The 24,230-nt window shown below is 59.9% G+C and overlaps 2 protein-coding genes across 7 annotated transcripts; one reads left to right on the forward strand and one right to left on the reverse strand.

The window, feature by feature from the left end:
• Positions 1-2,780: 2,780 nt before the first annotated feature.
• On the reverse strand, positions 2,781-4,851 carry LKAAEAR1 (LKAAEAR motif containing 1). The gene is made up of 4 exons (XM_082746542.1): positions 4,792-4,851; positions 3,318-3,709; positions 2,981-3,103; positions 2,781-2,905 (listed from the first exon to the last, which is right to left on the reverse strand). Exons 2-4 carry the CDS (start codon positions 3,699-3,701, stop codon positions 2,846-2,848), a joined length of 567 nt encoding a protein of 188 aa, XP_082602668.1. The 5' UTR covers positions 3,702-3,709; positions 4,792-4,851; the 3' UTR covers positions 2,781-2,845.
• Positions 4,852-9,697: 4,846 nt separating this feature from the next.
• OPRL1 (opioid related nociceptin receptor 1) lies at positions 9,698-17,968 on the forward strand. Of its 6 annotated transcripts, XM_082746546.1 has the most exons (5): positions 9,698-10,607; positions 10,836-10,974; positions 11,126-11,390; positions 15,554-15,909; positions 16,005-17,968. In XM_082746546.1, exons 3-5 carry the CDS (start codon positions 11,158-11,160, stop codon positions 16,526-16,528), a joined length of 1,113 nt encoding a protein of 370 aa, XP_082602672.1. In that variant the 5' UTR covers positions 9,698-10,607; positions 10,836-10,974; positions 11,126-11,157; the 3' UTR covers positions 16,529-17,968. The 6 variants fall into 6 exon arrangements, with proteins under 6 accessions (XP_082602672.1, XP_082602671.1, XP_082602675.1 ...); XM_082746545.1 differs by lacking the exon at positions 10,836-10,974 and having other exon boundaries at positions 9,849-10,607; XM_082746549.1 differs by lacking the exons at positions 10,836-10,974; positions 11,126-11,390 and having other exon boundaries at positions 9,850-10,607.
• The last annotated feature ends 6,262 nt before the right edge of the window (positions 17,969-24,230 follow it).

Here is a 24,230-nt window from a genome sequence, read left to right on the forward strand (position 1 = left end):
TGTCTTCAAGTTTAAAGCCACACCCTCCCGTTTTTGCCACGATGCCCTGTCCCTTCTCTCTGGCTGACCCTCCTGATACTTTATGACCCATTACAGCTGTCAGTTAGCTTTCTTATCCCAGCATGCTTTGGGCCAGTGTCAGCGTGGCCGCGACCCTGCCCTGGAAACATCTGCAGAGGGTCTGTGCCCCCAGCCTTGCACCATGAGCATCGCCCGGCCCTTTGCAGGCCCTCCGCCCGGTGGGCTCCTGATGCCCGAGGCCGGCTCACAGAATGCCTTTCAGTTGCACAAGTCGATATGCACACTTTTCTCAGAACTCTTCAAGGTGACCAGGGAAGTGGTGATTTTATATGTGCTCATTCATTCAGCAATTATCTGGGTGTTCCCTGTGCGCCCGACTGAGGGCCCCAGCAGCGAGCGAGACCGACCCGCCCTGGGGCAGACAAGAAACAGGCTGGCAGACTGGGTTAGGGGTCAGGAGGGCTAAGGAGAACCTCGGAGCAGAGGAGGGACGCATCACTCAGCAAAGGAGAGCGTTGGAGAACAGCCAGGCAGGGGCCTTGGGAGAGGGGAGGCCAAGCTGGAGAAGAGTGTGTGACAAGGTCAGAGAGGTGAGGGGGCCTTGCAGGCTGACATGCCTCCTGGTGCTGTGAGCCCCGGGGGCCTTGGCCAGCATGACCACAAGACTCTCTGGCTGCCGGGCCAACAGCAAGGCCAGAGCAAACACTGGAAGTCTGTCCAGCCGGTGGGCGGCTGATTCTTGTTTAGCCTAGGTCACCATCCTGAGAGACCGGTCCTATAGAGCCAGGCCACAGCTGTCCCGACGAACAGCCAGGATGCTCCCAGAGCCTGCTGTGGTGTCTCCACCGCCCCCCGAGAAATGTGAGGCCAGCTGATCATGGGCAGCTCAGCAGCACACTCCGAGGCCCACTCATGCTACTCCCTACTGCCCTGCCCTGCCTCTCAGCCCTCCATACGCCGCACCTTCTGTGGCCACTCACCCGTGTCCTCCGGCCACTCGGGCCTGCCCTCCATTCCTCACCCCAGCTATCCTGGTGGTCCTGCGTCTTCTCTGGTGAGTCTGTCTCTGCCCAGAGCATACCCATCTTCCAGGGCGGGGAGCCCAGACGGGCTGAGCAGGGAGTTGTTGCAGGTTGTGTGGCAGGTGCGGTGGCCGTGGCATTCGACACCGGGACCCTCTGTCCAGAGCATGAGCCTGATCACAGGCCCAGGAATCCAGCCAACCTGGGACAGTACCCAGGATGCTGGGCTCTGGCCTGCAGGCTTTGCTCTCCCATAGCAGAAGCCTCTTCTGGCCCCACGGAAATGACCTCAGCCACCTGCCCTGGCCTCCTCTGCAGACCTAGGGCCCCCCCTCCCTGTGTGGGGCTCAAAGGGCCCGCCTGCCATGTGTCGGCTCAGTGCCGGGTACAGAGCTGCCCTCAGCCACCCTCTGGCTGGTCTTCTCCGTGGGGCTCTCTGTGTGATCGCCCAAGGCAGGGGGACCACACCCTTGTGGAGTCCTCACTGTGCTCACTCATGGCTCAGGTGAGACCCTCAAGATCTTGGTTTTAAAGACAAAGAAATGGAGACTCAGAGATGTGACGGAATGAGGTCTGCATTTACCAAACAGACAGAACAGTCCTAGGTGGTCAGTACATGCCCAAGAGACAGAGTGCTGGGGTCCTGGAGGGTCAGGGCTGGCCGTTATCCTTTTCATGACAGAGAGAAGGCCTCCCTCTCCCTGGTGATTTGTTTTCAGCGCAGGCCCCCTCCTCTGCCCCTGCTCCTCCTTCCCCAGCTCTGCTCAACCACGCCCCTCCCCTCTGGAGCCCGCACAGCTCTCCCCTTCGTCCTAGACCTGCACTGACCGAGGCCGGGGCAGCAGCAGCACAGAAAGGGTGAAGGGTCAGGTACGGGGGAGAAGGGCTTCCTGAGGGCCACTCAGCAGGCTTCCCTGGCCCCCTGGGGGGAGTTGTCTCAATCCTTTCAGGCCCCACCACTGTGGCCATCTAAGGACTAGGAGGGAAGAAAGGTGAGACATGGCCAAGTTCTAGGCTCAAAAATTGTGTGTCAGTGAGAAGAGTAAGTTCTCTACAAGAAAATCTGTCTACCAAGTTCAGTGCTTGGAGCCTCCGCAGGAGGAGGGTGTGTCAGAACGGGAGGTGGGTGGTTTCCTTCCCCTATATGTGCGTCTGTGCGTAAGGGGCACAGGGCAGAGCTGCGGAGGTTGTTCAGGATGAAAAGGTGATTTTCTGTCTGGAGAAGCAGGGGCCTTCCTGAGTCGGTCTCCCGTTCCCCAGTCTCCCCCACCATGGTCCCCCGGAGGACCCTGGGGCACAGCTGGCTTCAAATGCCACCTTAGGCTTGTGCAGTCCCTCGTCCTGCCCAGAATGTCACCCTCCTCTCTGACCCCTGAAGGAATAGCCTACAATGTGGGGTCCCAGGCGGGCCCCACTTTCTCCCTGAGCTTGTTCTTCACTGCTGGGGTTGGGACAGTGGTTGGCCCAGTTCTTACTCCTGTTCCCTCAGACAAGGGGCTGTCCGAGACCCGCAGGGCACCAGGTTGCCGGATTGGGGCAGCGCGGGATTTGAGGGGTTACCAGCGTGCGATGTTGATCCGAACCTGCCCCTCCTTCTACCTTGTCGGACCCCCTCCCCTCCTCCCGCGTCGGCGCCATGTACCCAGATGTCTGTGACATCGGATGCCAGGGAGGCTGCAGCCACACTGTCCCTTTCCTTCTCGGGGAGCCTGGAGAGAGGCAGCGTAACGACCAGGGGACGCTTGGACAATGAGAACTTTATGTGGGAAGGTGGGGCGCGTTGGCACACTGTGGGGTCCCAGTCAACGCGGGAAGATGCTGCCATCAACTTTCTCCTCCAGGATGGTCTCCACGCGCCTCCTCTGCGGGTGAAAGGGGCTGGGGCCAGGGGTGCGGAGAGGAGGGCGGGGAACCCCCCTTCCCGGGCCTCAGCGTACCTCTTGCCGGTCCAGGGGGTCGGGGATCCGCGTGGGCTTCAGCCGCGGCGGCAGGAACAGCTCCAACCGGATGGCGGCGCGCGCGGACTTCTGCTGCAGGACGAGGAGCGCGATCTCCTCCGCCTGCGGGTCGGGGCGGGGGTCAGGGCTGTTTCCGAGTCTACGCCTCCGTCTGCTTTGCTCCGCCCGCCCCTCCTGCGGGGCGCCCGGGCCGGCCCCTCCCGCCGTTTGACCCCCCCCCCCACTTTCCTCCGCGGACCAGGCCGGGTCTCCCCGCCCCGCCCGCGCCCCGGCCTTCCCGCCCGCGCGCCCCTTCCTTCCGGGCTCCGGGCCTCACTCGCATGCGGATGTAGCGCAGCCGCAGGGCCCGGATCCGTCCTCGGGCCTCGGCCGCCTTGAGGACGCCGAGGAGCAGGTCCTGGCGCGCCGCGGGCAGCTCGAGGGACTGCGTCCAGCCGCGCAGGTCGGGCATGCGGTACCCCAGCTCCACTGACTCGCGGGGGAAGATGGACGCGGCCGCGCCCACGTCCTCCAGCAGGTCCCCGAAGAGCATGTGACGACGACGCTGCGCGGGGCGCATGGCCGCCAGCCCCTCCAGCGACGCGGCCCAACCCGGCTTGGGGGGCTCCGCCGCGGGCGGCCCCTTGGCTCGCTCCTCACGGGACCCCTTTCCCGCTCGCTCCCGCGGGCCCCTGCGCCCGGCCTCCTTCCGCGCCTGCATCCTGGGCCCTGCGGGGGGAGAGTGAGTCCCACTGGGCACCTGCCAGCCCCTCTGGCCTGGCGGCTCTCCATTCCCCGCGGCTGGCTTGAGGTTCCGCACCTCCAGCCTCTGCGCCTTTTTTTTTTTTTTTTCTTTAAGATTTATTTATTTGAGAGCGCACGGGCGCGCGCAACGGGAGCAAGAGGCAGAGGGAGGGAGACTCTCAGGCAGATTCCCGCGCTGAGCCGGGAGCCCCACGCGCATCCGCTCACGACCTCAGCAGAAATCAAGAGTCGGTTGCTGGACCCACGGTGCCCCAGACTCTGCACCTTTGGCCGAGCCTAGCACACGTCCTATTTATCCTTGCAGTCAGCTAGAAATTTCTGATTCACTTAATTTCACAAAATTCCCTTTCTGCCCACGGGCTGCTTCTCTGTCCCCTGAGAAAATGCTGAGACCCCTGAGTTGACCTCCAGCCCTACACAGGAGTGGAGGCCAGTGTTAGACTGATGTGAGTGAGGCTTGGTGGACCCTTCCCCACAATTCTGGGACCCTTGATGTGCCCCAGGCCCCCATGTCTGTGGTAGCCAGTCCGTCAGCGCACCCCCAGACCCCTGGAACCTGAGGGCTGCTCTAGTCTAGAGGCTGGAGATGGAGGGGGTGGGCAGAGGAGACCTGTGTGCGAGTGTTTGTATGTTCTTGTATGGGTCCATCTGTGCGTCTGTGGAAGGTCCTACATGTGTTCCAGGGGCGCTGAAAGCGGAATGGTCAGCTGGCTTGCTGCCCAAGGTGAGGTGGGGGTGGGATAATGGGGGACCCCGCCCTCCTAGCCTGTCCCTGCTGGGTCTGGATGCAGGAAGGGAGAGCAGAGCCCAGGGTGGTGACAGACCAGTTAGGTCCCACGAGTGGGGAGAGGGAAATCCCCCTAGGGTCCTGGCTCAGGCCTGCAGGGCCCCTTCCCAGCCCAGGGCACCTCCGGCCCCAGTCCCTGGGCCACATCCTGGCCCACTGTGCGCGGGAGGCAGAGCCACAGCATGGCATCTACTGGCGGCCAGCTCCCTCCTCCACCCCATTCTTAGCTCCCCTCCATCCCCTTCTGTACACCCCATACTTTCCACTTTCTAGGGTCTGAGCCTCCAACAGAGCCCTGACTCCCTGGGGCTTGTTGACACGGTTGCCTGGCAACCAGGAATCCCACCCCCTCACCCTCTGGGAGGGGAGCAGGTGGGGGAGGGGGAGCCAGGCTGTCCCTGGGAAGGGAAGGGCATGAGCCCAGGGGGTGGGGTGGGGGGGTGGTGGTGGTGGTGGGGTGTCCAGGTCCTCAGAGGGTGCCTCCTTTCCGGGGGCAAAATGTCTACAGCTGTCCGGGTCCCTTCCTGACTGGAGGAAGTGACTGTCAGCTTTTCCAGCCCCATGCCCTTTCTTGGCGCCCTGGGGAGCCCCAAACGCCACACTCTTAGGGGGTCTGTGGGGCCAGCTTCCTGGCTGGAGAGGTCTTGGGGGGGCTAGTTTTGGGGGCAGAGGGCGTAGCTTATGAGACCTTCCTGTCTGATAGGTTTTTCCTGACCCTTGAGCCAAAAGGGTTCCCATAGCTGCTATTGTTCAGAGGAAAGGGAAACGGGCAGAGCTCAGGACCCCTCACCTCTTCCAGGGCAAGTTTGGGGTCTCGGGGGGTCCTGCAAGTTCCCAGAGCCAGATTTTGCTGAACCCAGAATTTCTGGGTCCTGGGTGCTGGGACCTAGATTTCTGTGGTCTGTTTGCGTATTTGTTAAGGCTGTACTGTTTTATAACCAATTCACTTATCAGGGTATTAATTCTGGACCTCTCATGTGCTCGTCAGTGTTCTAGAATTCATGAAGGCCTATGCTTGTGCTGCAGGTTGCACCATAATCTGTTGGTGCACGGGGGGCCTCCAGGACCCCCTCATAACTGTCTCCGTTCTATGGCATGTCTCCTTTGTCAGAGCAATGGTGCCTTTGGGGGCTTAGGACCTCCACCCCTGAGGAGGGAACTGTCCTGGCTTTGGGGGTGGGGTCTCAGCGGAGCTTCTGGCCTTTGTGTCCCTTTATCGCAGAGCCTGCGCCAGTCCCGAGCTCCACAGAATGAATGACTGTCCACCCTTCCAGCCCCCAAACCTTGGCACAAGCTGTTCGCAGGTGCTACCCATTCCTGCCCAGGATGTGCCTTTGGGGTGTGGCCTGCGCCTTGGGATTCAGCACCAACCCTGGGGCTTGTTGAAGACAAAGGTCTCTGGGATCCAGAAGCAATGAGGGCTTAGGGAGTCTCACCTAGCTGTCAGCCTCCTCCAGGCAGGCCTCCTGGAGACATATAGCCCAGGCAGGGGCTGCTTCTGGCTGAACTCTGTGCTCCCATGGTGGTGAGTTTTGGGAGACGGAGGTCTGGGCTCTCTGCTCAGCTTCCCAGGTCTGGCCCAGGAGGCCTCACGGAAGGGGAATTGCTTGCTGGCTCCTGGCAGTAGGGTGGGTTTTATAGGGCAAGTTGAGGCATGCTTTCCTACAAGAAGGGACTTGTAACTTTCCCTCTGTTTTTGCAGGTTTGAAAAACTTTGGTACCCCTCCTCCCTACCCCTCATTGGCTTGGTGCCCACATGGCTCTGATCCTGCAAGAAGCCTCTTCCAGCTCCTTCCCACACCTTGCTGGTGGCGGAGGCGCCACCCGTGTTTTTCAAGGGCTGATGGAGATGCTGAGAGCTAAAGGCATGTTGATGGCCCCAGAGCCTGCAAATAAAACGCCAAAATAAAATTCAAAGCTTTATGAAGTGACTACGGAGTTTAACATTATATTGAAAAGTCACACACAGCTCCATCTTCCTCTTGCCTTAATTATATAACTATGGTAAAGCTAAACTCAAACAAATTTATTATGATGAAACTCAGAATTGTTAAAGCCCTTTTACTTTTTTTTCAATACTTATTTATTTATCTATTTGACAGACAGAGATCACAAGTAGGCAGAGAGGCAGGCAGGGGTGGATGGGTGGAGAGGAAGCAGGCTCCCTGAGCAGAGAGCCGACTCTGGGGCTCAATCCAAAGACCCTGGGATCATGACCCCAGCCAAAGGCAGAGGCTTTAACCCACTGAGCCATCCGGGCGCCCTGCCCTTTTACTTTTTAACAGCACAAATGGGCTGGGGCTGACCTGCCCTGGCGTGGCTGCTCTGTGTCTTCCGGTGACTGTACCGGGACCCCTGAGCACAGCGCAGGGATGGGGAAGCAAGCTGAGGCAGAGGGGAGGGGACAGCGTGCCTGCCTGTGGCTGTGAGTGGTGGTGCTCCCTTGCCCTGACTCACTAGGCAAGAGTAAAGTGCACTCGCCCCACTTTGTGGGTGTAAATCTCTCTGGGACCCAGGTCTGGCCACAAATGCCATGACTCCCGAGTGCAGCCCAGGCAGCTCAAGCTAGGGTTTATGGACACGCATTCTGGGCTCATTCAGGTGAGCTTTGGGCTGTCCCTGGCTTCCCTGTGATATGGGAAGCAAAGGCCAAAGAAAAATGAAATGTCCTTACTGATGAAGTTTTAGAACCTAGGTGAGGTTCGGTGGGCTGAGGTCCGGAGCCGATGACCCAGAAGGAATTCTTGAGACCTCTTGGGTGCAAAATGGTGGTTTATTAAAGTACGGGGACAGGACCCGTGGGCCGGAAGAGCTGCTGCCCTGGGCTGTGAGGGGTGGCAGGTTATATACCTTGCGGCTGGGGGAAGGTGAGGGGAAGCGAGGTTTCAGGGAGTTTTCATATGCTAAAGAGGGCCTACAAGGTGCCGGGGTGGGGGGGGTGGGGGGGTGGGGAGGCCTTGCCCTTGTGGCTTGATCTTTAGGTCAGGCACTAACATCAAGATAGCTGGGAGGTCCTTGGTGGGTGTTAGGATCCTGCGATCATTTACCTTCTCTTCTACCTCAGCCTCCCCCGGTTTATGGTGGGAGGGAGACATGAGGGCTTGAGGAACTGAGAGTTATTTGCCTCTGGAACTTTGTGCTATTGAGAAGGTAACCTCCGTGTTTGTAGATCTCAGGACATCTGCAGAGCAAGGGAGATTCCTGTCTTGCAGGATTGTGATCTCTGCAAGGTAACTATCTGTTTATCGTCTATGGCAGTCAGGGGTGCCTGAGGAATGCTACACATATTATGGAGGGGAGCGGGTGGAGAGGGGGGTGCAAGGCGCCGGCTTTTGCTTTGTCTTCAGCCGGCCTCCTGCTCCCTCATCACTTACTACTTAAAACCCACGGACAAATCCTTGACCTTCCTCGGGGAGCTCAGTGCTCCCAGTTGACACTTCACTAAGAGCGAAAGGCGATCTTAACCAACATCCTGGGGTCCCGTGAATCTACTTTTTTTCCTTGAGAGAGAGAGATAAAAAGGGGGTGGGCAAGTACAGTGGGTGGGGGTGGCGGCAGGGACAGAGGGAGAGAGAGAGGGAGAGGAGGGCCCCAAGCAGGCTGTATACTCAGCCCAGAGCATCCTGAGATCACGACCTGAATGGAAATCAAGAGTCGGATGCTTAACCGACTGAGCCCCCCAGGCACCCCTGAGTCTACTTTAACATATAAAAATTCCTTTGGAAACTTCCTTTATCTCTACTCCCCAAAGGTATGTTGGCGCTTGGCGGCGTATGACCCACCAGTATACACTGGAAAGGTCCCATGACTGAGGGTTTACTAGACAGTAATAATACTGTTTTCCTAACAGTAGCTAACCCCCTCAGTGTCCTGGAAACCTTGCTTCTGAAACACCTCAGAGGCTTGTGCTGTCCCTAACCCCTCCCACTTAAAAGTGTATAATCGGCCTGTCCTCACAAGCCCCGTGCAGCTCTCTGTGCCCACGGGTCTTGTCCCTGTGCACTAATAAACACACCTTCTTCCACTGAAGAATTCTTTCTTGGCCGTCGGCTCCGAACCCTAACGTTTCCACATCACAGGTGCGTTTTGTTTGGCCTGCATGGGACACAAGTGCTCTCTCAGAACTTGTCCCTTGCTGTCTCCTGTGAGACACCTGTGTTCGGTGTCTCAGCATGGCTGCTCGGGGGTCCAGAGAAGCCTGGGCTGCATCCTCTGTGCTGCCGGCCCCCTCCGTGGGGTCCCTTTAGTGCTCAGGGAGTACAGTCAGCCTCCGAGCCTGGCCACTCACGGGCCGGGTGACTGAGACTGTCCTGGGAGGGACCAGGGATCTGCCTCTGGCTATCCTTTGTGCCAGGCCCACTGGGTGCACTCCCATGGGCCTTTTCAGACCAGCCTCACGGCCCCCTCTTGCCCTGGTCTGGGCCTGAGCGGGGAGCCACTGAAGGCCACCATGGGACGCAGCTCCGTGGGCTCCTGCCAGGGAGGGGAGGCTGCGGGGGCTAAGCCTCCTCGGGCTCCTGAGGTCAGCAGGATCCTGCTTCTGGCTTCGTCTGGAGGGTGTGGGGGCACGTGTGTTTCTCCTGGGGGTCCGGAAGTCTTCATCTGTGTGTCTCCCGGCTCTTGCCCTGCCACTCATGTGCCTCAAGTGCTTGTTGGTGTGGGTTCACGTGTGTGTGGCCCATGTGTTTGTGCCTGTGAGTGTGTGTGTGCATTTCCGAACCCACGTTTGTGTGTTCAGTCATGTGTCTGTTTCGGCATCTTAATGTGTGTTTGCGGGCGTGTGAGCCTGTGTGTCCCTGCATGTCCCGAGGGCGTGTCTCCGTGGTTGTGCCCTGGGTCTCCATGCTGTCCCTGAACCTGCTACAGTGAAGATGCAGAGGAAAGTCCTGTGGGACAGCTTGGGATGCTGAGTCCTAGGGCATCTGCCTGCTCCATGGTCTCCTGATTTGCCAGGTATCCTAGCAACGCTGCTGCCAGTCGCCTAGCAACCAGGTCTCCATCCTTGGAGATGGCTGCTCCAGGCAGGGTCTAGGCTCTGTGAGTAGAGCCTGTGCAGGAAGAAGGACCTCATGACTTGGAGGCTGGTGACTCAGCTAAGGGGTCACCCACACAGCATGTGACCCCAGTGCCAGGAAGGAGGCAGCTCCATGGGAGCTGTTCAGCTGCACGGGTACTAGGGGCCCAGGCTGTGAGGAGATGAAGCTCAGGGGTCGCTTTGGGAACCCAGCTAGGGCAGAGACACCCTTGGTGTGTCTCAAAGTGGCAGACGGATCTGGGTTTCACAACACGGAGGGGTAACGCTCCCGCCTGCAGAAAGCTGATGCTGATGGCGGTGACCTCCGTGCAGGGACAGATGAGTCTCCACCGTGGACCTGTGGAGTGCACAGTGGGCACACAGGGTGCACCGTGGAGTCAAGGCACCCTGCTGGTCCAAGAGCCTCGGACCCACTTAGCGCTGGCCAGGCAGGCGTCCTGCTGCGCACACACCCTCCTCTTGGCCTGCCCCTGCTCCGCCGGGGACACCGCTGAGGGGCCCTTTCTGGGCCAACCCGGGCTGGTCTGGGTCCACCCGAGGCAGTGTCTCTGTGTGGTAGACAAGGCCCCGCCTCTGTGTCCCGGTCTGTGCGTCTTGTGGGCGTCCCCCTGACTCTCTGTCCCCTGTCCCTGTGTCCTTGTGCGTATGTCTAACCCTCGACTCAGTTCCCGTGTGGATCTGCGTCCCTGTGTCCGTGTGTGGGAGCTGCTCTCTGTCGCTCGTCCCGCAGTGTGCGCTCAAAGGACATCCAGTGCGGGGGCGGCGGGGGGAGGCGGCGACCCCCCTTCCCTGCGGCCCCTCACCCCGCCCTCAGGGCCCCTCCTCCTCGGGAGCGGCAGGCTCCGCCCCATCCCCCAGCTCCGCGCCAGGCTGCGGCGTCTGGTCTGGCATCTGCTGGGAAGCAGCTCGCGCCGCAGCCCGGTGCAGCCCCGCAGCCCCGCGCGGACCTGCGGCTGGTCGGGCAGTGGCACCCCAGACCCGCACCGGCGGGGCTGAGGGTTAGAGCCGCCACAGCCTCGGCTCCCACGGAGGTTGCTAAGGTAAGGCCTAAGCTGCAGGGGAGCGGGGGTCGGGGGTCTGGAGTCTGGGGTCCGGTGTGGACAGACTGCAGCCCTCGGGCAGGACTGGGGAGGGGCAGGAGGGAGTCGTGTCCTGTGTCCCACGGGTTTCTGGGTGTGTCTGCCCCTTTTGTGTCTGTGTGTGCCCGAGGTCAGGTCTGGACGTTTCTGTGGGTGGTGTGCACACATGGCTATCTGTGTGCCCCTGAGCCACTGTGGGTGGACACGTGTGTCGGTGTGTGACTGTGTGACTACACACGCAAGTCCCATGCAGGAGACTGTTGGCCACGCGAGACCGCGTCCTCGTCTGCACACACGCGTCTAGACACATCCCTGTCTGTGCACACAGGTCTGCTTGTCTCCATGGTTTCTGCGTGTGTGTGTGTGCCTCTGCGTCCGTGGCTGTGGAGGGGGGTGGCGGGGGCCGCACACCCTGTGCTTGGAGGCCTCCAGGCTGGGAGGGGTCAGGTGCTGTGGTCATGTGTCCCTGTTCTCTCCAGGCACAAGGTGGCTTTGCACACAGGGAGGCAGAATGGAGTCCCTCTTCCCTGCTCCCTTCTGGGAGGTCCTCTACAGTGGCCACCTGCAGGGCAACCTGTCCCTCCTGAGCCCCAACCACAGCCTGCTGCCCCCCCACCTTCTGCTCAACGCCAGCCACGCCGCATTCCTGCCCCTTGGGCTCAAGGTCACCATTGTGGGGCTTTACCTGGCTGTCTGCATTGGGGGACTCCTGGGGAACTGCCTCGTCATGTATGTCATCCTCAGGTAGGCTGGGGACCCCCCCCGCGCCGCTACAGAGGGGAAGCAGGCAGGGGGCTGTGTTGGGTGGGGGTGGGCCTGCCGGGTAGAGGTTCTGCACTGTCCCGTTCAATTTCTGGTCATCCTGTCGGGTGGCGTCAGGGGCAAGGTCGGTCTGAGGCCCTGGGTACTCATGTCTTCACGGCGGGGGCACAGGACTAGGGGGAGAAGGAAAGGGAGGGTCTTGCTCACCCTGGTCCTGGTAGGTGGGGGGGGGTGCAGCCGTGTCCCCGATCGAATGTCCCCCTGACTCCTGACAGATCACACCCCCTGACGCGGGGGCCCAGCTCCTCGTCCAGCCATTGTGGGAAGATCGCATGGATCTCACGGTGACCCTGAGAGGCAGCTCTGGCTCAGCAGGTTCCCAGCCGGTGCTGGGGCTTTGCCCGAAGCCCCTCCCCTTCGGCTCTGGCGGGGTCTGGGTCGACTCCAGCATGTGCTGGTGCTTAGACTGGGAAAGCCTGGGGGATCAGAAGGGCTGGCCAGGCTGCAGGAGAGGGGGCCATCATAGGAACAGCATGGGGACGTTGTGAGGACGGGAGTGCATGTGTGCGTGTGTGTGCATGGATACACGTAGGTACAAGCATGCACATACAGGTGAGCACACAGATCTGTGAAGTGCACACATGCAGGTGAGTACACAACAGTGCACGCACATACATGTGTGTCTGCACATGTGCATGGGTGAGAGTGTCCACACATGAGTTAGCGTGCGGAGCTTTGTGCCTGTGCACATACATGTGTACCTTATAGCCGGGCACGTGTGTACAAGCACACACATGCAAGTGTGCCCCCGCACACACCAGTGTGAGTGCCCACGTGTGTAAAACCAGTGTGTGAGTGTGCACGTGGACACATGCAAGGTGTGTGTTGGTGTGTAAGGTGCACATGCTTATGCAGGGGGCAGGGAAGAGCAGCTGTCTGTCTGTAGTGCTGAACCCCAGGGGACCGGGCTCCCATGGCCCTCTGTGGCTGGGGGGTGTGCTGCAGGTGACAAGTGACCCAGCCTGTGGTGGTCTGTTGCACCCTTCCTGTCATCACCGCTTCTCTGTCTCTCTCCTCTGCCGTGGGGCATCCACACTCAGAGCCGCATCCTCGTCCTCGTCAGAGCAGACAGAGAAGGTCCCCAGAGACACTGATGGGCAAGGACAAGCCTGTGTGTCAGAACAATGTATTCTGACCCCTCGGACTGGGATCGGCTGCCCCAAGGCACCACTTGCAAGCCCTGCTCTTGTTTTTTTTTTTTTTTTTAAGCCCTGCTCTTCTTAAGAGACTTTATTATTTTTTTTTTAAAGATTTTATTTATGGGGCACCTGGGTGGCTCAGTGGGTTTAAGCCTCTGTCTTCAGCTCAGGTCATGATCCCAGGGTCCTGGGATCAAGCCCCACATCCGGCTCTCCGCTCAGTGTGGAGCCTCTCCCCGCCGTCCCCCCACCCCCGCCTCTCTGCCTACTTGTGATCTCTCCCTCTCTGTCAAATAAATAAATAAAATCTTAAAAAACACCTGAAACTACATTAACACAACCTGGTCCCCCCAAGTCCATAGTTGACACTACGGCTCGTGCGTGGTGTACATTCTGTGAGTTTTGAAAAATACGTACTGACATGTGTGCATCACACAGAATAGTCTCACTGCCTCGAGACGGCTCCATGCTCTGCTTTCTCACCGCCCCCCGCCCCCAGCCCTGGCAACCACAGGGCTTTTGCTGTCTCCATTGCTCTGCCTTCTCCAGAAGGTCATGTAGTGGAATGGTACACTGCAGCTTTCTCAGACGGCTTCTTCCACTTAGTGATTGCCATTTAAGCTTCCTCCATGTGCTCTCATGGCTTACTAGCTCATTTCTTTTTTTTTAAGATTTTTAAAATTTATTCATGAGAGAGATAGAGGGAGAGAGAAAGGACATAAGTGAAGGGCTGGGCAGAGGCAGAGGGAGAAGCAGACTCCCCACTGAGCAGGGAGCCCAACGCAGGACTCGATCCCAGGACCCCGGGATCATGCCCTGAGCCGAAGGCAGACGCTTCACGGACTGAGCCATTCAGGCGCCCCCAATATCTCGTTTTTTTTATCTCTGAATATTGCTCCATTTTCTGGACCTACCACAGCTCGCTCGTCACTCACTGCAGGACGTGGCGGCTTCTAAGTTCTGGCGGTTATGAACATAGCTGCAAACATCTGCGTGCAAGGTCTTTTTTTGGTGTAGATGTAAGTTTTCAGCTCCTTTGGGTAAATATCAAGGAGTGTGTTTAGCTTGGTAAGAGACCACCAAACCGTCTTCCAAGGCGGCTGTGCCATGTTGCTTCCCCCAGCGACAGCGACGGTTCCTGCTGCGCCGCACGCTCGCCGGCCGGAGGTACCAGCGCTCGGGGTTTTTGCCTGTTCCAGGAGTCTGCGGTAGTAGCTCCCTGTTCTAATTGGTGAGGTGTCTGGTGCGTCTTTGGCTTTTTTTTTTTTGAGAGAGAGAGAGAGACCCAGGGAGGGGCAGAGAGAGAGACTCTCCAGCCGACCCGGCTCTGAGCAGGGAGCTCCGGATGGGGCTCCATCCGGGACCCTGAGATCAGGACCTGAGCCCAAACCAGAAGTCAGATGCTTAACTGATCGAGGCCCCCAGGCACCCCAGGTTTTCTGTTTTCTTATTGTTGAGTTTTAACGTTTTTTTTTGCATATTTTTGACAGCAGTCCTCTCTCAGATGTGTCCGTGTCTTCTGGTTCTCTTGATCCGCTTTTTCACCAGCTCTTTTTTTTTTTTTTTTTTTAAGATTTTATTTATGGGGCACCTGGCTGGCTCAGTGGATTAAAGCCTCTGCCTTCAGCTCAGGTCCTGATCCCAGGGTCCTGGGATCGAGCCCCGTGTCCGGCTCTCTGGTCGGCGGGGAGCCTGCTTCCCCAGCTCTCTCTGCCTGCCTCTCTGCCTACTTGTGGTCTCTGTCAAATAAATAAATGAAATCTTAAAAAAAAAAAAGAAAAAAATGAATCTCTTAAAGATTTTATTTATTTATTTGACAGAGAGAGATCACAAGTCAGCAGAGAGGCAGGGGGAAGCAGGCTCCCCGCCGAGCAGAGAGCCCGATGCGGGGCTTAACCCACTGAGCCACCCAGGCGCCCCCCTGCCTGCTCTTTTTAAGACCACTTAGATCCTCTGGGCCTAAGTGTCCTCCTATACAGAGTGTGGACCAGTATAGCCTTTTATAAAATCTTAAATCTTATAAAATCTTAAATGAGAATGAAATCCACGTGGCGAGCTTGGCTCAGGTGTCTGCTATTGTGGTCCTTGTGCTGTTGTTTGGTCATAATTCAGGTCTGTTCGTGCTGATTACAAACCTTTCTCTAAGACGCAGAACTGACCCAGATCCTCTTATAGGAGGTTCAGTGACATGGAGCCTCGTCACCTCTGGTGCCGCTGCTGCCAACACGGTCATCCCCGCCGTCACTCGCCCCAGCTCTGCGACCTCATCTCCACGACCTCACTGCTGTCTCCACCTCCACCCACACAGTCACCACCCCCCCACCCCCCACTTCCACCTCCCCACACTTATGACCCCCAACCTTCCCACCCCCCACCATCACCAATATTCTTACTATTAATTTAGTCAACAGATAATTATTAAGCAGCCGTAATGTCCCCAGACCTGTTCCTTGGGTACAGCCAGACCACATTCGCTCCTCTCCCATTCCTGTCGCCATTTCCCGTCTCTATCTGCAGACCACAACATGGGCTGTGATGGCCGTGGATGGCCTCTTACAGACTTTGGAGCCCTTAGAAATCTCTGGTGTCTGTAAGGCCAACCTTGTAGTGCGTGAAGGGTCTTTAGGAAGACTTGCAAGGGAGGAGGACAGGCTCTTTTTCTCAGGAGTCCTACCTCTTTGATCCCACGCGGATGTGTGCCCCGATACCCTCCATATCCAACTTCTCCAAAGCAGACCAGTCTTTGGGTCTGGAACCCTTTTGTGTGTGCTGGGAGGACTGCTTGCTCCCCAGCTCCACGCCCTTATGCTGGGCCCAGGAACCTGCATTTTGACAAGGGCCTCAGACTGGGAGCGCCTCACGGCGGCAATAAGAAGGACTCTGGGCTTTGCTGCCAGGTCCGGCCACGGGCACTGGATGAAGCCTTCCTTTCCCTGTCCTCTGCAGACACACCAAGATGAAGACGGCCACCAACATCTACATCTTTAACCTGGCCCTGGCAGACACTTTGGTGCTGCTGACACTGCCCTTCCAGGGCACGGACGTCCTCCTGGGCTTCTGGCCATTTGGAAATGCCCTGTGCAAGACAGTCATTGCCATAGACTATTACAACATGTTCACCAGCACCTTCACCTTGACCGCCATGAGTGTGGACCGCTATGTGGCCATCTGCCACCCCATCCGAGCTCTCGATGTCCGGACGTCCAGCAAGGCTCAGGCTGTCAACGTGGCCATCTGGGCTCTGGCGTCTGTGGTCGGTGTTCCTGTTGCCATCATGGGCTCGGCGCAGGTCGAGGATGAAGGTCAGGGGTGGCCCCCTTCCCCGGTGGTCTTGTTGCCTGGGTCGCAGAGCGTCCTTCCGGGTCCACCCACCCTGACCCTGGTTTTCTCCCTGCAGAGGTCGAGTGTCTGGTGGAGATCCCCGCCCCACAGGACTACTGGGGCCCCGTGTTTGCCGTCTGCATCTTCCTCTTCTCCTTCATCATCCCTGTGCTTGTCATCTCCGTCTGCTACAGCCTCATGATCCGGCGGCTGCGTGGCGTGCGCCTGCTGTCCGGCTCCCGCGAGAAAGACCGGAACCTGCGGCGCATCACGCGGCTGGTGCTGGTGGTGGTGGCCGTGTTTGTGGGCTGCTGGACGCCTGTGCAGGTCTTCGTGCTGGCACAAGGCCTGGGGGTGCAGCCGGGCAGCGAGGCTGCTGTGGCTGTCCTGCGCTTCTGCACGGCGCTCGGCTACGTCAACAGCTGCCTCAACCCCATCCTCTATGCCTTCTTGGATGAGAATTTCAAGGCCTGCTTCCGAAAGTTCTGCTGTGCCCCGGCCCTGCGCCGGGAGACGCAGGTGTCCGACCGTGTGCGCAGCATTGCCAAGGACGTGGCCCTTGCCTGCAAGACTTCTGAGACAGTACCACGGCCCGCATGACTAGGCGTGGACCTGCCCATGGTGCCTGTCAGCCCGCAGAGCCCATCAACACCCAACACGGAGCTCACCCAGGTCACTGCTCTTTAGGCTGACCCTGAACCTGGTTCCTGGGCATTGCCGGACTTGCAGACTTCTGCGTGGCCTCAGAGAACCTGGTGACATCATGGGACAGGTCATATGGTAGCCGCCCTCCTAGTACGTAGCAGAGAGGCGACACCTGCCATGAGTGTGCCCGGCCAGAGCCCCTGCCAACACCATAACCCTGATGGGACTCTGCTGGCCTCTCCCCCACGGCGCCCTGCGGGCTCTGAGTATGGACCACCTGCTGCCTGTGCCATGTGCTCTCTGCGGGGGGCCCTGCAATCCCTCCCTGGGGTTTGGAGCTGCCGACACGGACTTGCCTGGGCCTCAAGTGTCATCACTTCCCTGTCCCCCACGCCCGCCTCTGAGAAGCTTCTGAGGGGCTTTTGCTCCCGAAGCACAAAGAACCGTCAGCCACAGATGTGGCTGTCCAGGGGTGTGGCCTGGAGGGACAGCGGGCTGCTCGGTCACCTTAGGCCACTTTGTCATTCTGGAAACAGCCCCGGAGCCCTGGTCTTGGCTGCACAGCGCTGGAGGGGAGGGGCGCCCTGCTGTGCTCTGTCCCTGGGTCCTCCGCCGCTCTCTTGAAATCAGAGGTCAGCAGTTTTGCAGCCGACAGGCCCTGCACCCTGTTTGGACCCTTGTGGACCTGGAAGCGGAGTGGCCGTGGGGACGGGCTCTGCTCTGCCTCTCTGGCGACTGGCCCGTGTCACTGACAAACCTCCAGGGCTCTTGGGGGCGGGGGGCGAGCTTCCCGCTGCCACTGTGAGAGGGGTCTGGAGCCGGAACACCGTGGCCGGGGAGGGGCTCCCTGCTGCGGGCCCCGAGGAGCACCCTTCCTGCTCTGAGGTAGGGAGCTGCCGTCTGGCGAATTTGCAGACACTCTTTCCTGTAGATAAACTATGGAAACCCAGCACCGGAAGAGACCATCCTGCCTCCACCCGTGAGCGGAGCCGCTGACCTCAGCCAGGTGGTCTGGGCTCCTGCAGGGAACAGGAAGCACTGACTTTGGGCTGGCTTGTCCTGCTTCAGGGAGCCCCAGCTCTGGGGTTCGTTCCTGGGGGGGTGGAGCCGTCCAGCGGGGCGTGCTGGTGGGACTGTCGCTTCGCTATTTATGCATGCGGCCTGTGCCGTTTCCCCACACGGAACCAACCCGAATCTTGTCTCCAGGGGTCATTGGGGCCACCATAAACCCCTTCCCACTGAGCAGGTGTTTCTGACTCCCGTGGGGTGGGCCTCTGGGGTGAAGAGTCCTCCACCTGCTCTGGGCTCCTCACTTGGCCGGGCTCTGTCTTCATGGGATGTTCCCCTTGGAGGCTGCCAGGCTGTGACCTCCAGAAGCTGTGGTTTCGTGATGCACTGGAGGTCTGTTTCCTTTCCTTCAGCACAAATAGTGCCTCCTTGAACAACCAGCTACGGCTCCTACATCCTGCCCCTGCGGCTAGAGGCTCCCTGTGGGTCGGGGTGGGGTGTGCTCTTCCCACGGGGCCTCATCTTTCTCCCACCCCACTGAGTCCCTGCCGACTCCTCCCTGCCCCAGCCCTCCCCCCTTCCTTGAGCAGACCCAGCAGAGTTTGGAAGATGAACAGAACAGCCTCCATTGGTGGCCCTGAGATGGGGACATGCCTCCGGCTCTGGTGTGGACCCAGTTTGGTCCAGGTTGACCCTTGGGGTGGGTGACCCTCTCGGAAAGAGGGACGTCAGAGGGAGTGCGAGGGCAAGCTCGGGGGGGGAAGTGTTTGGCCCCTGCAGAGGGGCTGGTGTGCACTTTCACACCAACCTTAACGATGGGCACTTGGCTGTTCAAACAGACATTTAGCATCACGGGGAAGTTTGGGAATGAGGGGCCTACGGCAGCGGGTACCTGAGGAGTGCTGGGGAGACGTGCGGTGGGGCGGGGGGGAACGTGGGTGGTGGGGGTACCCTAACCTGCTCGCCCCGCCCCGCAGTGAGCATCTGCAGGGAGATGGGCCCTGAAGGGTCAGGTGCATTGGGTGGAGTGAGGAGCCTGCCCCTGCCGCCCCCCCCCTCCCCTCCTGTTCCCACGGCTTCTCAGGCTCGGGCGCCCTGTTCTCTCACTCATTTGTACCCGCTCACACCTCGGATGGGCGTTGAGAGCCCCCGTTCCTCTCCTCAAGAAGCTTCCAGGGACGGGCGGTGCGGAGGGCTGCTGCTGCAGAGGAGTGACCGCACTGCGGGGAGCAGGACTCAGAGCCTTCCAGGGAGAGATGTGAGTGTGAGTGATGGTTTACAAATGTCCACAGGCCCTGTGCATGGGCTGGGCTTGGGGACTTGCTCCCAATGAACAGAATGTGGCACGTGGCCTCCAGGACAGTCTTGAATGGCATCGAGGCCTCCTCTGGCCTCTCCCTGCCCACCTGCTCGCCCCCTGGGGCCAGCCGCCAGGGAGTGAGGTTGCCGCAGCAGCCCTGGGGGGAGTCTGGATGCGGAGGACCTGAGGTCTCCTGCCGCAGGCCGTGCGCGGGGACCTCCTTGGAAGCAGCACCTGTGGCTCTCATCCAGAGCCTCAGCCGCAGGCCTGACCCTAACCTCAGGAGAGGGTCTGCGCTAGAACCGTTCCAAAACTGCTCCCGAATCCTTGGCCCATGGGAGCTATGAGACAAGGGTTCAAGCCGATAGATTCTGGGGAAGTTTGTTACACGGCCACGGAGCACGGTGTTGTCAAGGAGGAGAAGGGGGAGAGAGTGTTTGAATTGTATCAGGCTGAGAGGAGAGAGGTCAGAGGGATGCGTGCGGGTCTGAGCTCCGAGGACACACGTGACTAGGGACGCTGGAATGTAGGACAGGTAGTGGCCATGCACCTTGGGGTGACCTCACGGGTGGTGAATGGTGGGTGGAGCGTGGCAGGGGACAGACTGCTCCGAGCTCCCCGCCGTGAGGACGGCAGCCGGTCTGGGCCCCGGGAGCTCTGGAAGGTGTTAAGAGGTGCCAGTGACCCCAGGTAGCACAGCCTGAACCCCAGGCATAGAACCAGCTGGGAGCCGTGGCGCCAAGGCTGGGGATCCTGGCCAAGGCCTGCTAGGGGACTTGTCCCCTCTTCCCAACTCCTGGAAGAAAATGGTCTCTGAGTGGCCAGCCCCTCAGTGTCCCCTCCCTGCCCCTGGAGGCTCAGCGTGGAGCTCCTGCTGGAAGAATCTAGGCCCCAGGCCACACCCAGGGAGAAAGGGGTCCAGGTGCCAGCCCATCCACGTCATAGATGCCCTTTCTAGACTGTGGGCGTCCAGAGGTCCTAGCAGAAGGGCCCTGGGTCCTAGAGCAGGATTTGTGGGGGCCACAGCAGGGGGAGGTCAAGAGAGGTCACAAGAGGGGCACAGGTTTCCTGGTGAAATGCCATCCAAGTTTCCAGCGATGAGTGTGCAATTCGTGGCCGCCTTTGCGGACTGAGTCTGTGGCTTCGCAGTAACATGTGGCTTTCCTGTCCCAGGTGTTCCCACTTTGATCATCTGTTCGTACTGTCTGGGGAGGAGCCAGCCTGAGCGTCCCCTCGAAGAGATCACAGTTTGGGTTTCTTTCCTCCAGATCACGGCTGGCAAGGAGGATGGGGAAGGGGCATGTGGGGAGGTTGGTTGTCTGTCTGTGTTTCCGCCGGTGAGTAGAGTCGGGATGTCTGTTGTGCCAAGAGCTTTGGCCGGGGTCAGCGTGGTGGGGTGGGGGCAGGACTTGTACCCCGCAGCCTCTCACCCAGGGGCTGTCCAGGTGGCCGACTTGGACAGGGACAGGCTCACAGTTGTCTCTGCAGGTGTGGTGGCTAACCTTCGTAGTCTTTCTCTCGCTGCTTGGAGAAGGCGATGATGGGATGTGAGCAAGTGGGGCCTTCCTCTGAAGGGACAGCACTTGTCCTAAGATATCCCGGGGCGCTGGTGGGAGGGGTGCTCGGGTTGCTGGACACCAGCACGTGCTCTGGAAGGTGTTTTGGAAGCTCTCACCCAGGAAGGGTAGAGGAAAGTGTTGGGATGCGAGCTGGCACAGCTCCTTTAGCTCCTGGGCTGGAGACCGGTGATGGCCCAGGAGACTCGGATGGCCAGGGACGGCTGAAGCAGGTGTGCGGTCAGGGTCACGACGGAGGCCAGTTGGCAGGGCGTCCAGCAGAGCAGGCCCATGGCCAGCACAGCCAGAACCAGGCCGGTCGCCTTCTGCTCGGCCTTGCCCAGAGCTTTGGTTGTGGAGTGCAGTTGCGGGGCCCACAGCCGATGAGGCAGGTCCACACAGAGCACACAGAGGATACCACAAAGCCCAGGACCAGCATGTGGATGCAGCCTTGAACCAGGCTCTCTCAGGCTTTGGGGAACTCAGCCTGCAGCTCGTGGCCTGCAGCTGGTTGCTGTGGACCACAGCAAGGGCACCATGATGGTGACCTCGACCCAGACACAGGCTGATCTTTGTCCAGGAGGGTGTGCCGGGGCCCGGGGCGGGACCTCATGGCGGCCAGCATCCTGGGTGGTGGTCCACACTCACAGTAGCCAGGAAGTAGGTGCTGGAGAAGAGAATCTGGACAGCCGGCACCCGTTTGCAGAGCGGCTCCCTGAAAGGCTGGGGCAGCAGTGGCGGCAGCACCAGCACCAAGAGACTGACGGCAACAGCCAGGTTCAGGATGGACACGTGGGCCACCGTCCTCCTGCTGGGCCCCTCAGGATCACGTGGAGAGAGCTGTGTCGCCTGTCAGCACATGGTAGTGGGTCAGGGAGTACACGGCCGGCAGCAGCTCATGGAGGGTGGCGTTGGGCCTGGTGCCATCGTCCCGAGTGTGGTTGGTGCCTGTTGTGGCCTGGAACGGGGAGCCTCTGCATTCAGGGGGACCCAGGCCAGCAGCCTGCATCCTGAGGTGGGACCCTGGGCCGGCTGGCGATGCCTGGGAGTGGGGAGGCTGGGTAGGGGCCTCCTGGGGCTGGGTTCGGAGAGACAAAGAGACATTTGGTCTTTGACTCTGAGCTTAGCACAGCAGCCCCTCATGCTCTCCGGCAGAGGCCGTGGCCACTTTGCCGGGGTTGAGGACACACGGAGTCTCTCTCCGCCCTCCCCTGTCCTGCCCACCACCCACATGTAATCTACATGGGATCAAGGCGGTGCCCATGCAAACACACCTCCCAGGCTCACCGTTCCCCCCTCAAATCCAGGGGTCCTGAAGCCAGAGCCCTCCTAGTCACAGCCCTGTGGGACCCCTGCTCTTCGCCCCACTGACCTATCTGATGACATGTGACCAGAAGTTGGTGACCCCGGTGGTTGTGTGCAGGAGGCCAGTGCCGGCTGGGGCAGGGGTGGTGGAGGGAGGTGACGCCCACTGACGGGCTCTTGCCAGGGTCCCTGTCAGCTCTCTGCCGTCCGGGGAGCTTTTAGGACATGCCTGGGCAGCAGCCTCAGTGCGGCTGGCTTCCCAGTGAGTCTCCAGCCTGGCGGCAGCTGGTACCAGCACAAAGGAGCCGTGAAGGAGGGAGGCGGACCCGCTGGTTGACTTGGAGCGCTGGGAAGCAGTGGGGGCAGGAGCTGTGGTAGTACCTATCGTCATCCCCAGGGTCCCCGTGGTGCTCAAGGGCCTGGGTGGATTCTCTAGCCAGCGGCCCTGGGGTGTGTGTGTGTGTGTGTGCACGCGTGTTCCTGTGTGTGCGTGTTCCTGTGTGTGTGTGTTCCTGTGTGCACGCGTGCATGTTCCTGTGTGCCTGTTCCTGTGTGTGCGTGTGTGTGCGTGTGCGTGTTCCTGTGTGAGTGCGTGTTCCTGTGTGTGTGGGGGGGTGTGCAGTGCGGGGTCTCTGGAGTGCCCGGGCCTGTTGGCAGTCGGAAGGGGCCATGTCTGCGTGCCCCACCGAGCACATCTGTGCCTCCGTCTGTGGGTCTCTGTGGACTTGGGCACCCTTATCTGTGTAAAAGTGTGTGCACCTGTGCGTGTGCAAGTGTGTTCGTATGTGCATGCGGTTTCTGGGGGAAGCTCTGTCCCTGTGTTTGGGGGGCTCGGTATAGGTCCCAGCTGCATGGAGGGATCTGAGGGTCTGGATGTCTTTGTGTGGAAGCAGAATTTCTTGCTCACAGACAACCCAGCTCCTCTCTCTCTCATCGGGTTTTTTTGGTCGAGAGAAGAACATGTGCGTGGGCAGCAACCACACAGGCGGTGGATGTCTGCGGAGAGACGTCTGCCTCTTGTCCACCTCCTGGTCCCTCCGTGAGCTGCCCGTTGCCACCAGCCACTCTCACAGTCTTGTTCACTGATACCTAGACCCCGGGGTTGCTGCAGTTCTGGAAGGTTCCTCTGCATGATTCTGCGGAGACACGGCTGCCTGCGGCCGGCACAGGGTCTCCCACGCTCGCCCCTGCCTTCTCCCCTCACCAGCACCCCAGTCTCGTGTTCCCAGGGCCTGAGTCAGGATAGGAGCCCGGGTAGTTGCCCCAGCACCCCGAGGCCACCAGGCCTGAGGGCGTGACCAGGGCACCAGCCTCCCATGCTGTGGGCCTAGAGAGGGGCACAGCGGGGTGTGGGGGGCCTGCAAGCCTCAGCCAGGGCTCCCGCCGCCGCCTTAGGGCTGAGAGCCTGCACCCAACAGGGGACCCTCCAGGTTAGACCTGCTGCCTGTCCTGGAGGACCCCGGGCCTCCCCCGTGGGCCTTCACTCACCTTCCTGCGGGAAATGTGGGCCTGGGTTTCTGGGGCGTGTAGGGCCCTGTGGCTAGAACTTCGGGGCAATTTACTGTCCCCACGAACACCCTCAGATTTCACAGATTATTTTTACAAAAAGGTGTGTTTGTTTATTTGAGAGAGAGCCTGTGAGCAAGGTGGAGGCAGAGGGAGAGGGAGTTTTTTAAGCAGACTCCATGCTGTGTGTGGAGCTGTCGCCGGGCTTGAGCTCACGACCCTGAGGTCACGACGCTGAGATCATGACCCGAGCTAAAACCAGGAGTGGACGCTGAACCGACTTCACCCCCTGAGGAACCCAGATGTCACAGATTTGAATGAGGAGATTCTCTTTGAGACAGGAGGGAGCCCTGTCCTCCCTGCTTCTCTGAACCCTGGGTACCCAGGGCGAGGGGGGCTCTGTGGCCTGGGTGCGCTCTGGGCTGAGAACCAGCAAGGCCAGGGCTGGAAGTCTGAGGAGTAGGCTTGTGGGCGGCTCCTTCCTACAGTCTGGGGCTGGACTTCTTGAATTGGGGATTCTTGTGGGGGTGGGGCTAGGGTTATTTCATGGCTCCCGAACACCAGATGCAGGACAGAGAGAGGGTTGGGACCTAGGGCGCGCACGGCCCCGTTCCCCTGGCTGTACAGCCAGTGCTGGGCTGTGCTGAGCGGCTGGCCACTCTGGGCTTGCTTGTGGGCCTTCCCTGGGAGGGGTGCGCCCTGGGGTCCCCGTTCCCTGATCACCTTAGGAGGGGCCAGGGCTCTGTGTGCCCTCTGGCCAGCGTGGAGCCGATCGGTGTCCTGTCTTGCCCTGAGCACCAGGACTGGGGTGGGGGTTCTTCCCAGCACGGTCTGCCCCTGAGGGCACCTGCGTAACCCTCCTGCTTTGCCCCTTCGCAGCAAGACACCAAGCACCGCCCCAACTTTCTCTGGGCCAGGTAGTCTTTCTAAAGTCCCTGGGAGGGGGAAGAGCCCGGGGTCAGAAGGAGAAGAACCCTCACGG

This window comes from Mustela nivalis (assembly GCF_964662115.1).
Source record: "Mustela nivalis genome assembly, chromosome: 8".
Lineage (NCBI taxonomy): Eukaryota > Metazoa > Chordata > Mammalia > Carnivora > Mustelidae > Mustela > Mustela nivalis.

What these genes read in the sequence shown, in the direction of transcription:
- OPRL1 (XM_082746546.1), top strand. Translation starts at nt 11,158, where the DNA reads ATGGAGTCCCTCTTCCCTGCTCCCTTCTGGGAGGTCCTCTACAGTGGC. An exon ending in GTCATGTATGTCATCCTCAG is followed by an intron (nt 11,391 to 15,553) that starts GTAGGCTGGGGA and finishes TGTCCTCTGCAG; the next exon opens with ACACACCAAGATGAAGACGG. An exon ending in GGCGCAGGTCGAGGATGAAG is followed by an intron (nt 15,910 to 16,004) that starts GTCAGGGGTGGC and finishes TTCTCCCTGCAG; the next exon opens with AGGTCGAGTGTCTGGTGGAG.
- LKAAEAR1 (XM_082746542.1), bottom strand. Translation starts at nt 3,701, where the DNA reads ATGCAGGCGCGGAAGGAGGCCGGGCGCAGGGGCCCGCGGGAGCGAGCG. An exon ending in TGCGCTACATCCGCATGCGA is followed by an intron (nt 3,104 to 3,317) that starts GTGAGGCCCGGA and finishes CCCGACCCGCAG; the next exon opens with GCGGAGGAGATCGCGCTCCT. An exon ending in ACCCCCTGGACCGGCAAGAG is followed by an intron (nt 2,906 to 2,980) that starts GTACGCTGAGGC and finishes TTTCACCCGCAG; the next exon opens with AGGAGGCGCGTGGAGACCAT.